The sequence below is a fragment of the Pectinophora gossypiella genome, unplaced genomic scaffold, assembly GCF_024362695.1.
Source record: "Pectinophora gossypiella unplaced genomic scaffold, ilPecGoss1.1 Pgos_50, whole genome shotgun sequence".
NCBI lineage: Eukaryota > Metazoa > Arthropoda > Insecta > Lepidoptera > Gelechiidae > Pectinophora > Pectinophora gossypiella.
In genome coordinates, this window is record NW_026063260.1 from 59,440 (window position 1) to 74,765 (window position 15,326).

The 15,326-nt window shown below is 38.8% G+C and overlaps 1 protein-coding gene and 1 long non-coding RNA gene across 2 annotated transcripts; one reads left to right on the plus strand and one right to left on the minus strand.

The window, feature by feature from the left end:
* The first annotated feature begins 301 nt into the window (after positions 1-301).
* On the plus strand, positions 302-1,279 carry LOC126381410 (uncharacterized). The gene is made up of 2 exons (XR_007568808.1): positions 302-793; positions 875-1,279. It is a non-coding gene; the product is annotated as an uncharacterized LOC126381410 (long non-coding RNA).
* A 3,585-nt stretch (positions 1,280-4,864) lies between these two features.
* Positions 4,865-5,848, minus strand: LOC126381413 (uncharacterized). The gene has a single exon (XM_050030888.1). The coding sequence runs from the start codon at positions 5,846-5,848 to the stop codon at positions 4,865-4,867; it is 984 nt and encodes a 327-aa protein (XP_049886845.1).
* Positions 5,849-15,326: the final 9,478 nt, after the last annotated feature.

Consider the following 15,326-nt stretch of genomic DNA (forward strand, 5'->3'; position numbering starts at 1 on the left):
AAAAATATACATTATAATATATACCAAATTATTTTAATAGAATTAGAGTGTACATAGACAAATATTATCGCAAAGATGTATACGTAAATACTTAAGGTTAGAATAAAAAAGAAAGTTATTAATATAGGTAAAACTAGTAAACAAATGTAATAATATAAACAAATACGAATCCCATGAATGTGTATTGTGTAGTCTGTCTTAGTACCTATCTATCGCGCGCGCCGCACCCCGATTCTAGCTCGGTCGGTAAAGTAGTTTGGTTACTACTAGTACTTACTTATAAACAAAACTTTTTTTTCCATTCGACCGCCGCGCTGCCGAACGGGCACGACGTGTTCCCAAAGTAAAGCGAAATTATAAATTTGTAATAGAATTGCGTATATTAATTAAAAAGAAAAAATAAAGTGAATCAAATAAAGCAAATATACATTAACCAAATAAGAAACAATAAATTAAGTACGTCCAATACACTCAACAACATCCAAAGTAAATAATGGAAACGTGCAGTCGTTTGAAAACCCCAATAAACAGATCCATGAGGTAAGCCAAAACAAAATATAGTGTTTTATGCTTAATGTACCCACCTATACCATCCACTAATATTGAATAAGTACGCACTTTTTATTTTTGATTGACGGACAGTATAATTAAGCCTGTGTATAATATTGCCATTACTTTTCAGACCATGCAAACATTACCCGACGGAAAATAATAATAATCATGACAAAGGTTGTGTCGCCGCATCCAGCCCGCAAGGAGGACTCCGCCACGTTGACGTGTCGAAACCAATTAGGTAAAATTTTAATTAGCTTAATAGCTGCATATCTAGGAGATAGCATTTGTACTTTGATTTAAAGCTGTAAATTGTTTTCAGACTACGAAACGGCGGCGGCAAATCGTTCCAGCACTTGGATGCGGCGAACCTGAAACTGCCACGGAAAGCGGTGGTGCGGTGACGAGGTACCGCGAGTGAGTAGTACGACGCACGGGTCCTGGCAGCAGTCACGTCGCGGGACCAAACTAGTTTGTCCGCAAGATATGGCGGTAATTTAAAATTAACTATTCCGAACATCAGCGTTGCAAAATGAAACTGTCTGCGATATTTCATTTTTAGGATTCTAGCCTTGTTTATGTAAGGTGTTACGTGTGTGCGGGGAGGAATTTTGAAGCAGAATCTAGCGCAAGCATTCTGTACTCTCTGAACCAGTTTTTGTGAGCGCGCCAGAAGCCGAGGCCCATACACAGCGTCCATATAATTAAACTTAGAGAGAATTAAAGAGTCGCATAGTTTGATTCGAATGGGAGTACTTAAATATTCTCGAATTTGGTACATTACTTTCAGTCTGTAAAAACAGTTGCTAGCAGTATTCGTAATGTGCTTTTCAAAAAGTAACTCTTCGTCCATTAGCAACCCTAGGTTTCGCGATTCAGACACTCGCTGTACCACTTCGCCCCGAATACTAACGTTCAACCCTTGACGCGTAATACCGTCTATCTGTTGTTTAGTTCCAAGAATCATATACTTCGTTTTACTTGCGTTAAGTACTAGGGTGTTCGCTTCCGCCCATGCTGCAACACGTTCTAAGTCTTCTTCTAGTCTAATTTCCGCCAGACGAGTATCACAAGGCTTACATGAAGTGTAAATCTGTATATCGTCGGCGTAAACGTGGAATTTACAGTTCTTTATTTGTTTCACCACATCGGCGCTATAAATAATGAACATAAGAGGACCCAGTATTGATCTTTGCGGAACTCCCCTTTTGACGGTTTTAGAGTCCGATCTGACAGATGAACCGTCCTCGTTGCACAATTCGACAATTTGGGCTCTGTTTTCAAAATAGCTACTAAACCACTTTATACTGTCTATGCTAAATCCGTAATAGTGTAGCTTCGACAATAGCATTGGGATATTAATACAGTCGAAAGCCCTGGAGAAGTCCAGCAGAGTCAGCAAAGTCCCCTCACCATTGTCACGCGCAGCCAGTATATCATCTACAACATGTAGCAAGGCAGTCGTGGTGCTATATCCCTTCCTGAACCCCGACTGTACGTACGGTAGTATGTTATTCTTTTCCAGAAATTTTGTAAGCTGCGAGGCAACTACTTTTTCTAATATTTTGGACATACATGGTAGGATACTGATTGGACGAAGATCTTTCAATTCTGTGGCATTTGAAGATTTTGGTATCGGTTTTACCAATGCCTTCTGCCATAATGTAGGATACGTATTTGTTACTATAGAGCAATTAATTATATTGGTAATCACAGTCAACGTATCAGGCAGGGTAAGCAGTAGCATATCCAGCGAAATACCATCCATTCCAACAGCATTCGTTTTAATATTACGGACGACTTTCATAATATCACTTTCTGTGACCTGGCTTAAAGTAAATGTGTCGGACACACATTGATGACATTCAAAATAAGTCAATTGGGATATTTTTACATTATCGCTACCGGGTACATTTAGAAAATAGTTATTTATTTCGTTTGGGTCCTGGAAAATATTTGCTGGCAATTCGGGCCTACTTTTAATTCTCACATTTTTTTTAATATGTTTCCAAAGCGTACGCGAGTCATTTTCAGTGGAGTTAATATAATGTTCGAAGTATGCCTGCTTTTCCCTATACAATGCCTCACTCACTAGCTTTTTTAAATCTTTATAGTATTTTTTATGGTTTTCCTGCTTAGTAAGTCGAGCCCTGGTATGTGCCTGGTCCCGCTTCTTCATCATAAGTTTTATGTTATACGTTATCCACGGGTACTGTTCGCACTTTACTGATACGGTTTTGACGGGAGCATGGATATCGAACAAGTATGAAATCATTTCACTGTAGATGGTGACCATGTCATTTACATTTGTTAAAGAACTAACGTTGGTCCAATATAACGATGACAGATCTTTATTGAACATATTCAGATCGATGTCCCGTAATGACCTTCGCGTGATTCGACATGGCGCGGGTTTACATTTGGGGATATTTATTAAACATGTAAGGAATGCATGTCTTCCTAGTTCAGGGACATAATAGACATCAACAGAGCTCCCCTTTACATCTGTACAGACCAAATCGATGAGAGTCTCGCTGTGGCCAGTGAAGTGTGTTGGCTCAATAACAAGTTGATTTAAATTGTAACAGCTTAGGAAAGTATTTAACTTCTTGACGGAGCCGTCTCGATCAGCGACGTCCAACATATCGACATTGAAGTCCCCAAGCAGTACTGTATGATCACTCCACGAAAATGTAGACACAGACTCGGACAGCGCCCCCAAAATCAAGTCTACTGTTACCCATTGTGGGCGGTATGCGGTGCCTATAACGACTTTTTTGCCGTTAACTGTAATAGCGAGCCACATCTGCTCGACACAACCAGACGGCGGGTGAGGCAGCACGCGGGCGGAGACGCCGCGGCGTATGTAGAAGCCGACCCCGCCACCGCGCTTGTTTTGACGGTACTTTTTGTATTAAGTTTATGATTACGACCGTGAATAAATAAATATTATTGATAGTGACTATTTATTGTGGTTTTTCTGGTGTATACACTGCACTGAACACTGTGTCCACAATTAAGGGTAATTATGAACTTGGTAAGTTTATGTTTATTATGATTTGATAGCACAATACACGGTTTTTATATTTCTTTTTGATACAGCAACGGGTACGTGAACACGGTAACACGACGTTCGTGACGTCACTCACGTTCGTGACGTCACTCTTGTCGGATTACCTACCCCTCCTGTGCCCATGAAACGACGAGAACTTCCCGCAGCGCCATGGCTGGACATCGCTATGGACTTACTAGGCCCACTGCCAAGTAATGACTATTTGTTAGTGGTCATTGATTATTATAGTAGGTACAAGGAGATAAAATTCACCAAAGCTATTAAAAGTACACAAATAATCAAATTGTTAAAGGAGATCTTTAGTCGCCTTGGCTACCCAACATCTATAACGGCGGATAATGGCCGTCAATTTGTTAGTGAAGAATTTAAGGAATATTGCCGGCAATGCAATATAAAATTATTTAACACGATCCCGTACTGGCCTCAACAAAACGGAGAGGTCGAGAGGCAAAATAGAGATATTTTAAAACGACTAAAAATTTGCCAAATTCAGAAGGAGGACTTGAGGGAAAGTGTGTGGGATTATATTATGATGTATAATTCTACTCCTCACTCTGTAACCGGAAAAACCCCTTCCGAATTGTTCTTTAGGAGACAAAATAGGGATAAAATTCCCTCTTTACTAGACCAGGAAAGTAACATAGCTGATGGTGAAACAAGAGACAGGGACACAATTCAGAAAGAGAAAGGGAAAGAATATGGAGATAGGAAGAGAAGAGCCGAAGACCTAAAACTTTCAGAAGGAGACAAAGTTTATGTAAAGGAAACAGAAAAAGGAAATAAATTGACAGCAAACTTTAAGCCAACACCACACATTGTTGAACAAACGGAAGGTGGAGATGTAACAGTTAGAAACGAAGAAACTGGGCAAAGACTGAGGCGAAACGAAAACACCTAAAAAGAAAAGAAGGTGAATGGAAAGTTCAGGATGAAGATAAAAGTGATAAAGATCAAGATGGAAACAATTCGTAGGAATATTAATACTAGGTTGATCAAAATTATTATTATATACACACATATTAAATTAATTATTGAATGGAAAGTTCAGGATGAAGATAAAAGTGATCAAGATCAAGAGGAAAATAAATTAAAAGGATTATAATAATACTAGGTTGATTAAAAATAATTGATATAGATTGAATCAATAAATTATAATGAGGAAGGGATGTAGTGTTTCTATATCTATTTATATAATAGATATAATGCTGTCTCGGGTGCACGGGTAGTGAGGTAGGACAGTCACGTGAGAGCCACCGGTGAGAGCGGACGTCTACCTGCATACTGGTGTAGTGACGAGCCAGTATAGTGATTTAAGGAAGGACAAGTGTTTACAGTCTGGAACGTCTGGACCGCCTGTGCAGACCTCGGCCCCCCGGCTCGGTGCTGGTACGTCTGGCCGCCACGTTGCTGCCGCGGTCCTCGGGACGGTGGGTCTCTTGCATTTAAATTGGAGGCAGAAAGTTGTATCAACTGCCCCGTCCTTTTTATGCCTCTAGTGTCCTTTACTAAATCCCCCAGCTTTTCCCCGAATAGAAAAACATCCCTCTTTCGGTCCTTAAAAGAGTCTGTTAAAGACTTGTCTACTAGAGGTATTATAACGGAACGTCGAGTATCAGTCTCAGCAAAGTGCGAGTCAGCCAGTAAAACACCAGCGTCCTTTAATATACGTATAACTTCGGGGATGTGTGGATTTTTCTTCAAAAGAGGCGTTAGAGCTATTCCTAAAGCAGCAAGTGCTTTACCTAGTTGGTCTTGTTTTGCTGCCAATCGCTTATCTCTCTGCTTACAGGTCTCTGGTAGAATGGCCCCAATCTCCGGGTTTAGAGTCGGGCTTTTAGCCAAAGTGACATTTTTAGGGAAAAGATATTTTTTAAGCAACTCTTCTTTTATATCCTTTTTCATTCCTTCTTGTAAAATCTTTTGAAATCGTGCAGCAACGTCAGATTGTAAATTCTCACCAAATTCGGTAGGGTCCGTATCTAAATCACCCAGTTCCCGTAATAAATCGGGATCAAAATCGTCAGCAGCATTATCAGTATGCTCATAATACGTGGTAATTGGACTCATACCTGTAGTCTCCGTCATCTGACTGACCTCATCAAAGGCGCTTTCGTTCACCATATTCTCGGAGCATTCGACATCGTTATCGATAGCCGGTGCTTGTGGATTATCTGAATCGGTAGCTATCTGCGGTATAGCTGATATGCCTGCATTATATTCCATATGTTCTGAAAATTTTGTAGAAAAGGAAAAAATATACTTATTGGTATGAGGGTAGTCAGAAAAAATATATATTTCGATATTTAGACCTGGCGAATGCAACAGGTAGTACATATTGCGGTAAAAATATTGCCCGATGAATGCAACGGGTACTAATAAATATGGGTAAAATCATCTCCCGATGAATGCAACGGGGTAAAATAAATATAATATCCGAAGAATACAACTGTAGTAAAAATACGGAAGAACAGTAATCACACTTATTTATTCTGGTATCAAATAACACTTAACTTGGTAAACACGTCCGATGTCGACAAGGTCCCCAACGCAAGAGAGCGTGTATCAATCCGTCCGATTTGACAACCCCATTCTTGTGTTGCCATTTATAGAAAAATGTCTTATAACTGTCGACGAACAATTCAGCCTAACACTCGTCCATCCTGACCGCGTGTATGTCCCCATACACGTCGACAGATGAGCCTAACACTCGGCTGATTGATGCACGCTTCCAGCTTAATGTATCTAATTAACAAAGTATATTTAAGTTAATCACACAATAAATTTCATTTCAGTTCATTTCATTTCATTTCATTTCAATCTTTTCACACAGTTTCATAGAGCAGTTAAGTTTTTGAATAGACATGAGGTTGTTCATTTTGAAATTCACTATACAAAGATTTTAATCGTAAGACCCGGTTTTCTAGACGCAATAATTAAATGATAGAGATTCGATTTAACTCAACATTGGGTTTTACGTCCATTAATGTAAAAGAAAATATTTATATTCAAATTAAGAATGTTGGTAAATTAGAATGACCGGTAATAGGTATAGATTTATATGAACCCACAAAAATGCTTTCTAGCCGTGGGTAATAGCTACCGATTTATGGTGGTACAAAGGTAATTTTAATTAGCTGCACAGAATAACAATTCAAGATATTTAGATATAAGGTAATAGATTTTGTTTACAATTAAATTAATCTATATTACATACTAATGAACCAATCACATGGTCCATTCTATCTCAGTTCTAACGAACCAATCACATGGTCCATTCTATCTCAGTTCTAACGAACCAATCACATGGTCCTTTTTATTTCAATACCAACGAGCCAATCACATGGTCGTCTGTTTCTCTAATATTAGTTAACCAATCACATGGTTCTTCATACCTTAAATTTAACGAACCAATCACATGGTTCTTTATACCTTAAATTTAACGAACCAATCACATGGTTCTCTGTTTCTCAAATATTACCTAACCAATCACATGGTACTTTATACTTTAAAAACGAGTCAATCACATGGTCGCTACCTTAACAAACTATTGTCATAATACCTTTAATCTTATAGTATAGTGATACCTTCATACACATTTTACACATATTGATATTTATACTAAATACAAAAGATGTAATATCGTTGATTTAAATTTGATTCGTAACTCTAAGTCATGATCAACAACAATAAACGCTGTTAAAAATCATGTTCACTGTCAATATTTTCAAGATCCGTGTCACTTTCATTTATGCTTAAGGCTGCTACATGAACCCAGGGCAACATAACGATCGGCAGCGATTGTAGTTTTACGCTTATGTCTACTATTACTTAAACCTGGTGTCGCCGCGATTTTATACCGGTCATTACCGAGTACTGCAATAACACGATATGGATCCGAATAATTGTGGTAGTAACTTTTTACTTTTTCCATCATTTTTAAAATTTGTAGACGTAATCTCTACTAATGCGCACATTCTCAGAACATGCGCATATTCTTAGAATATGCGCATATTCCCAGAACATGCGCATTCGATGCAAGCATCCACATATATTTTTTTTTCACGAATCTTGACATCTTAGGAAAACCAATATGTCCTCTTCAACCGATCCAGTGTTCTCTAGGCCAAAGTCATAGCTGCCACCTTGCCCCCTTCGGCACCACCCAACGCAAATCAGATCTATTACAATTAACACACCTGTATAACTTGTTATCCTTGATAACAACATTTTCCTTTATTTCTTTTAATCCATTAGCATCTAAGTCAGATGAAAGTATCTCTCGAATCCGGCATAATTCACTATCGCCTAACTGCAGGGTGTGAAGCTAATCGTCACCTTCCCTAACGAATAAACAACTTCGTTGCCAAATCCCCTTAAAGCTGTCGTTACGTTGTTGTGTTGAAGGCCCAAATGTGTTAATTCTGAATTTGCCAAAAGAGAAACCTCACTGCCGAAATCTACAAAAGCTTTCACTGGAACCCCGTTAATAAAAACTTCTTTATAGAACTTCAAGTTCAGAGTAGACGTGGATATGCACATCGTCTTTTGAGAATTGGTAGCCTTACTATCACGCTACTCGTCGGGTTTCATAAAACAACTGTCTATTTTATGGCCTACTTTGTTGCACCGAGTACATTGAATAAGTGGTTTCGGGCACATTCGAAATGGGTGACCTGATCCCTTACAATTAAAACAAAATATACCGGTGTCATTCGGTACTGATTTTATCTTGAAACCACTAGCTCTATTACCATTGCTGCCGCTAGTTGTATTGAACCCTACGTTTGGCCTATTCCTAAAATTGAAACGTTCTGGGATATTTGTCTCCTTATTACTCATTAGGAATTCTAATAACTGTTCAGGTTCTGTGCACCGTAACGCCAAAGCATTCGACTTTGTAGTTTTGTCACTCAACCCGTGTATCAGACAACCTACCGCGCGTTTGCCGATATTGCACTGGTTCAACATTGCCAATTTCTCGTAAAATTACACTACGATTTGGTTCCTGGAACATACTTTTGCGCTTTAGCATGTACTCCAAGGACTGGCCATAGTTTTGCTCAAATGGGAATGCACTACACAACTTTTGTTGCCATTCTACCCAAGTATACATTATGGTTTCTAGACTATCATACCACGATTTAGCCAGTCCCTGCCGTTTCTGGCAACGCGAAATGAATTGTAGTTCTTTCGTCCCAACCGTAGACGGTGGCGCACTCATTCACTTTTTTTTTTTTAACCAAACATCTATTCGCTGTCCTTTCGATGACGGGTCAAAATCTGGAAGTATATTCTTAGGATTGGGGTTATTAGAGTGACTGGGTGCGCCTGCCGGCGTCGGCTGGGGCTTTATTGAGTTTAGTATGTCTATAACATCCTTGGACGTGAATGTAGGACTATCTATCCGTCTAGACCGATGCGCGGTATTAATTCCTTCGTCATGTGCATCTGTATGCGGACGTTTCATCCCATGATTGCCGTCATTTCTGTCTGGTAGTCTACTACGTGCACGGTCACGTTGAAGTTGATCTTAAAGGAACTGCAGCCGTGCTCGCTCTCGCGCTACAATTGTTCTCGCTCCTGTATACTCGAACTATTCCTAGTTCTACTTTGTTGGCGACTTATACTGCGATTACGGTGGTAGAGAGTGGAGCTAGGACTACGTCTTCTACTTCTGCTTCGCGTCTTACTGTGACGATGAGAACAGCTCGATTTACGTCTACAATAGCTTGGAATACACGTCTACGGCTTCTGGTTCGCGTTTTGCTGCGGTGACGACGCGAACGGCTTGGACTACGTCTACGACTTGTACTACGTATCTTACTTGAGTCATTGCAATTAGAGTGAAGTCCACCCTCGGTATGCTCGGTCGGTGTGCCTTTCACGTGACTGCTCGGATGTCTGGATCTCGAGAGTTGTAAGGCTCCGTCGCCTCTGAGCTTCAGATTCATCACGTTGTTGCATATCTTGGTAAACAATTACCGCTCCAACGGTAAAAACAAACTATTCAACGCCACGTGGACTAGCCAAGTTCCGTATACTTTCGCCGCCAACCTTCGAATGCCCAATTTCTGCATTGCGAAATGCACTACTGTCCTCTCATCCCAGCCGTAAACCTCCGCGCACTGATTTACCTTTTTTAGCCACATGTCTATGCGTTGGCTTTTCAGAGACGGATTAAATTCCGGAAGAATATTTTTGTAATCCAAATTTTTATTTACTGATGGTGAGCTTTGATTTAACGGCTGCGATGGGAGAGCATCTTTAATAGTTTTAATTAGTTCGACAACCTTCTCTTGCTCTCTTCTCAAAGCCAGCTCGCGATCAAGCAAGCAGCGACTGCGGCTGCGGCTTTCACCGCGGCCGCGGCTGCGTCTGGCACGTGAACGGCTCCTCCTAGAAGTCTCCAGACTACGGACTCCGTCTCCTCCGTCCATTTCCTAGAACTCGTAGAATAAAATTGTAACCATTAATGACTAACCAACATTTGAATTTTAAAGAATCTAATTTTACTGTTTTTGATGATAACTCGAAAATGGTGCGTCCGAGGCACATAATTATCCGCCAGATTCTACCATCCCGATAATAAATCCGAAGAACAATCCGGAGTGTTCGGTCGTCCGGATATCCGGACAGCATGCCCTAGGTGCATCTAGAGAAAATAGACAATATGTTTGACCCCTTTCATCAACCTCCGTAACCTCAACCTGGTATCATCACATGTGCTGTTCATATAGGATCTATTATTGTTACTAAAGAACACCCAAAACCTGCTAGGGGATGGATAATAAGGCTATGATAACATTTTATTCACAAAAACGTAAAAGTTAAAAATATTTGTGTAAAAATCTCGTAAACTATGCATGTGACCTTACAAACGACATTTTCAGTAATCCCTTATAACCCTCAATACCAGCAAGTTCTACTAATTTATGATAATAATTACAATGACTCTTAATGATATTAGGCCAAACAAAATAATTACATTTTATAATTTAGTATCTAAATAAAGATTCAATTACTGAAACCAGATTTACCGGACCATATTACATATGTACTTACATACATATACTCACGCCTGTAATCTCTAATGGGGTGGTCAGCGCCACAAGTAATCAAACACAGCTTGCAGCCACTGTTGATACGAAATCCTAAGATACCATACATACCAAACCACCATATTATGTGGCCTATAAGAAAAAAAAATGTAAAACAACACATAAATTATCTTGTAAACTACTTATATGTCTGGTCGCAATAACAACGAAATTTTTGTTACCGCTGTATTCATTAGAATTAATCTTTACCAAACATAATAACCCTTTACGACAAAATTTCACTATTATTTCCTTTAGTATATTTTATTTTTAATTTTTTTTAAATGTAGGTATGTACGTAGCATTGGATTAATTAGGTCATTCATTGAAGTTGAACATATCAATAGTAATACATTCATTTTTGTTTATTTTCTGTAATCCGTAAGTAATGTTTAGAATGTGGGTAACTCTTCGAAATAAAGACAGGTTAAATAACTATAGGTACCTACTATTTGAAATAAAAGTTGACTATGCATAATTGAAACAATTAGAGTCTCACTAATAATTAAAGAATAATTATAATTCAAACAACACTTTTCCACAGTTAAACTTACAAACTATCCAGCTTGAAAAATGGTCACGCGTGGCAACAAAACATTCCAAAAACGTAGGTACTTACCACTTCTGATATGTAGTAAAAATACGGAAGAACAGTAATCACACTTATTTATTCTGGTATCAAATAACACTTAACTTGGTAAACACGTCCGATGTCGACAAGGTCCCCAACGCAAGAGAGCGTGTATCAATCCGTCCGATTTGACAACCCCATTCTTGTGTTGCCATTTATAGAAAAATGTCTTATAACTGTCGACGAACAATTCAGCCTAACACAACGGATATTAAAAGTACAGTGAATCACGTTATTTCCAAAGAATACATTGGAATTACAAATTAGCGGTAACAATGTACCTTCAATTTGTTCATCACGTTCTATTGCAGGCAAAGTCTCCGTTTGACGTCGTCTTTTTGCTTCAATTTTTTCTTCATACATTTTTATTTTCCGTAACCATCTCTCTTCACGAGACTCCGTTGCTTCTTCATGTGTTCGTTTCGACATCACGATAAAAAATAAAAATAATATATCACAACTTTATGGAAAAGTTTTAGAATTTGTATGCACTTGTGCGAACGCCGCGCGCGCACGGACAAGAATGAGGCTGTCAGTTGGCGTTGTAGGGTTTCCAGGGTGGATGCTAGTGTGGCCAGTATAGGATAGGAAAAAACTGCTAAAAAAGAGTAAAGGAGAATGGGCGAATCTGGTCCAAGAACCTCCACTGATCAAATCAAATCAAATCAAATATACTTTATTGCACAGAACTAGAATTTCAACAATCAGACATAACACATGAATACAGTACAATTTGGGCGGCCTTATTGCTCTAGAGCAATTTCTTCCAGGCAACCAACAAAAGGAAACAAACATTTACAACTTGGATGCGGGATGGTGCAACAAAAAATAAATAAATAAATACCTAAAAGTAAAACTAAAGTTAATATAATAAATACTCTATACTATACGTACATATATTAATAAATACTCAATTTAATATAATCCATATATACTAAAAATATACCTAACCATAATCTAAAGAAAACTATAATAATAAATAATAGACTATACACACACATACAGGTATTGAAATAAATAAAATACATCATACATAATAGTAATATCCTAAGAATATCCACATAAGGATTCAAAATGAGCTCGCAACTGGTTTTTGAAGCTCTGAAGAGAGTTAGCGACTCTGATGGAAGCAGGTAAGGAGTTCCATAAGCGCACAGCTTGCACAGTAAAAGACTGGCCGTAGTAATCAGTTCGGTGGGTGGGAGCTACCAATAGCATCCTAGTGCACGATCGAGGCAGCCGTTCGTGAACTTCCGTCCTCAAACTAAAACGCTCTTGAGACTTATATGTAATGAAAGCTTATGCTTTCCCTATGATTCTGGCAAAGTTCTATTAAACTCTGTCCTAGGGTTTTTTTACGGCCATGTTTGTCCTGAGTGTACAGTAGTGGACTGCAAAATCACCTCAGGATTTGTTGTCGAAAACTATTTAACTAAGTCTATATACATAATTATACAGGGTGTTAGTGACATCGTAACGAATACTCAGGGGGATGATTCAGACCATGATTCTGAGTTAATATCAAGTGGAATTTTTCGTCGCAAAATTCATGATTTTTTTTTAGTTTTTTTTTAAATTATTTTCAATTCTATAATTTTGCGATGAAAATTCCACTTGATATTAACTCGGAATAATCAGCTGAATCATCCCCCTCAGTATTCGTTACGATGTCACTTACACCCCACCCAAGTACATACGGTAGCTATACAAGTAGGTATGGGTGTTAGTGACACCGTAACGAATACTGAGGGGGATGGTTCAGACCATGATTCTGAGTTGATATCAAGTGGAATTTTCAGTCTGAATATTCCTGAAAATTTTTGTGTTTTTTTAATTATTTTCAATTCCATACTTTTGCGACGGAAAATTTCACTTGATATCATCTCAGAATCATGGCCTCAATCACCCCTTAAAGTTTTCGTTACGATGTCACTAACACCCTGTATATCATAATGTATATCAATTTTAAAGGGGAAGGTTATCAGAATCAGAAACATAAATAAAAAAAATGCATTATGTAAACGACTTTTAGCCAACTCACGTCCGTAGCACCTTTTTTCTCAGCAGCTACGTACGAGTTTCGCGCCTTCCAACCTTTCCAAAGGAGCCCAATCATTTTTTCCTTCTTCTGATATTGCATTCTTAACCTGACAAGTGACAACAACAAGAAATAAAATAGATACCATTCCGATAGAGGCCGCGTAAGCTATGGACCTATTGCAAGATAACGTACTCAAAGGCTAGTCATTATAATCCAACAGACGTAACATGATTAGAATGCGGCAGGACGGAAATGATCGGTAAGATACTTTTGGAAGGGGTAAAAGGCATGAAACTTGAACTTAGCTACCGAGAAACAATGGCGCTGCAGATATAAATTGACTATAATTCGCTTACATAAAGATTTTTATTGTTTTTTTTTTTATGTTTCGAATTCTGGAAAAGATCCTCTTTAAAATGATATACAATATGATACATAATTATTTATGTAGGCTTAGTTATCCAGCAACAAATCTTGAGTCGATTTTAGCTCCCACTGTATTTTATCACATTTTTAGCCAGGACAAACATGGCCGTAAAAAAAGAACCCCGAGACAGAATCTGATAGAACTTTGCCAGAATCATAGGGAAAGCATAAGCTTTCATTACATATAAGTCTCATCAGTGGAGGTTCTTGGACCAAGTTTCATACAAAATTGCCCATTGTCATTTGTAACATTTACTTTTTTTTTTCTACTCTAAAACTTGTGCGATATCGTAAGCGCGTAGCGGGGGCTACTACATGGTCAAGAATTAAATCTCAGAGGACGAAGACGGGATAATCCACGTTTCACTTCCATAGAGTGCAATGCTCCAAATATATGGTTTAATAAACTGAATCATTTATGCCAGTGAAATTACTTCGTGTAATTTTCGTTTTTTTTTTAGGTTAACTTAATTGATTTGCTTGCGTTTATTTCTTTTCGATACACTTTTTGCATTTTGTGAATGTGAAAACGATTCCATGCTGATAAATATTCAATGTGAAATAAATTGAAAAATATTGTCTTAAATGTAGTACATGGTTATTGACTGGTTGTGTATGGTTGGTATATTTTAGTTGGATACTGATCATATCTTTTCCTTTATTCAGTTCTCTTATTAAAGAGAAGTCGAATGTTGTTCAATATTTTTTGGCGAAGCATGAGAGGAATTTTAAATTTTGGCATTCAAATTATAATGTCTATAGACTTCTAGTAGGCGGCACTAATAACAACACAGTATTATCCACACGAAGTATAGTTTATTAAGGAGAAGAAACAACACAGCAATAATAGTGCAAAGAAAAGGAAAGTACACGTACACTGACAGAATAGAATAAGCAGGAAGGAAGCGGGAAGCTAAACGTAATAGATCGCGCGAGAGCGGCAATGAGCGTCATAGGCCCGTCGCGGAAGACGTGTTTCCATCGACTGGCTGTGCGGGGCGGCGCTCGCGCAACCGGTCCCGGACGACCGCGGCGGGGCAGCGCGCGGGCGGAACCAGTCGAACCAGAGGCGACGCGGCCGCGGCCAGCGGCGGCTCGCATTTCCAGCGAAGACAAACTTGCGGGTCGGACGTTTAGTGTGGTGGTTCACCACACCACCCCCTGCTGAGTTTTAAATTCCTGGGGAATAAAAATCAGGAAATGTTACCTTACGACCGGATCGTGTCGTATGTGTGACACGAGAGGAAGTTTCTTCAACTGGAACATTGATATCATTTTCATCTGGACAAATATATGCTGGTTGTACTCTGTCAATTGTGACTGTTACCGGCCCTCTTGGTGTGCTTATGGTTACCGTTTTGTCTGTTTGTCTCAAAACCTTCAATGGACATGTGTAAGGTGCTTCAAGTGAACTTCGTAGTGCATCCTTTCGCAAAAATACGTATTTTGAATTTTTCAGGTCCTTGTGAATAAAAATCGATTCGTTGCAGTGTCTTGAAGCAGGTG

Excerpts from the sequence above, each read along its gene's own strand:
- LOC126381413 (XM_050030888.1), bottom strand. The coding sequence starts at position 5,848 with ATGGAATATAATGCAGGCATATCAGCTATACCGCAGATAGCTACCGAT.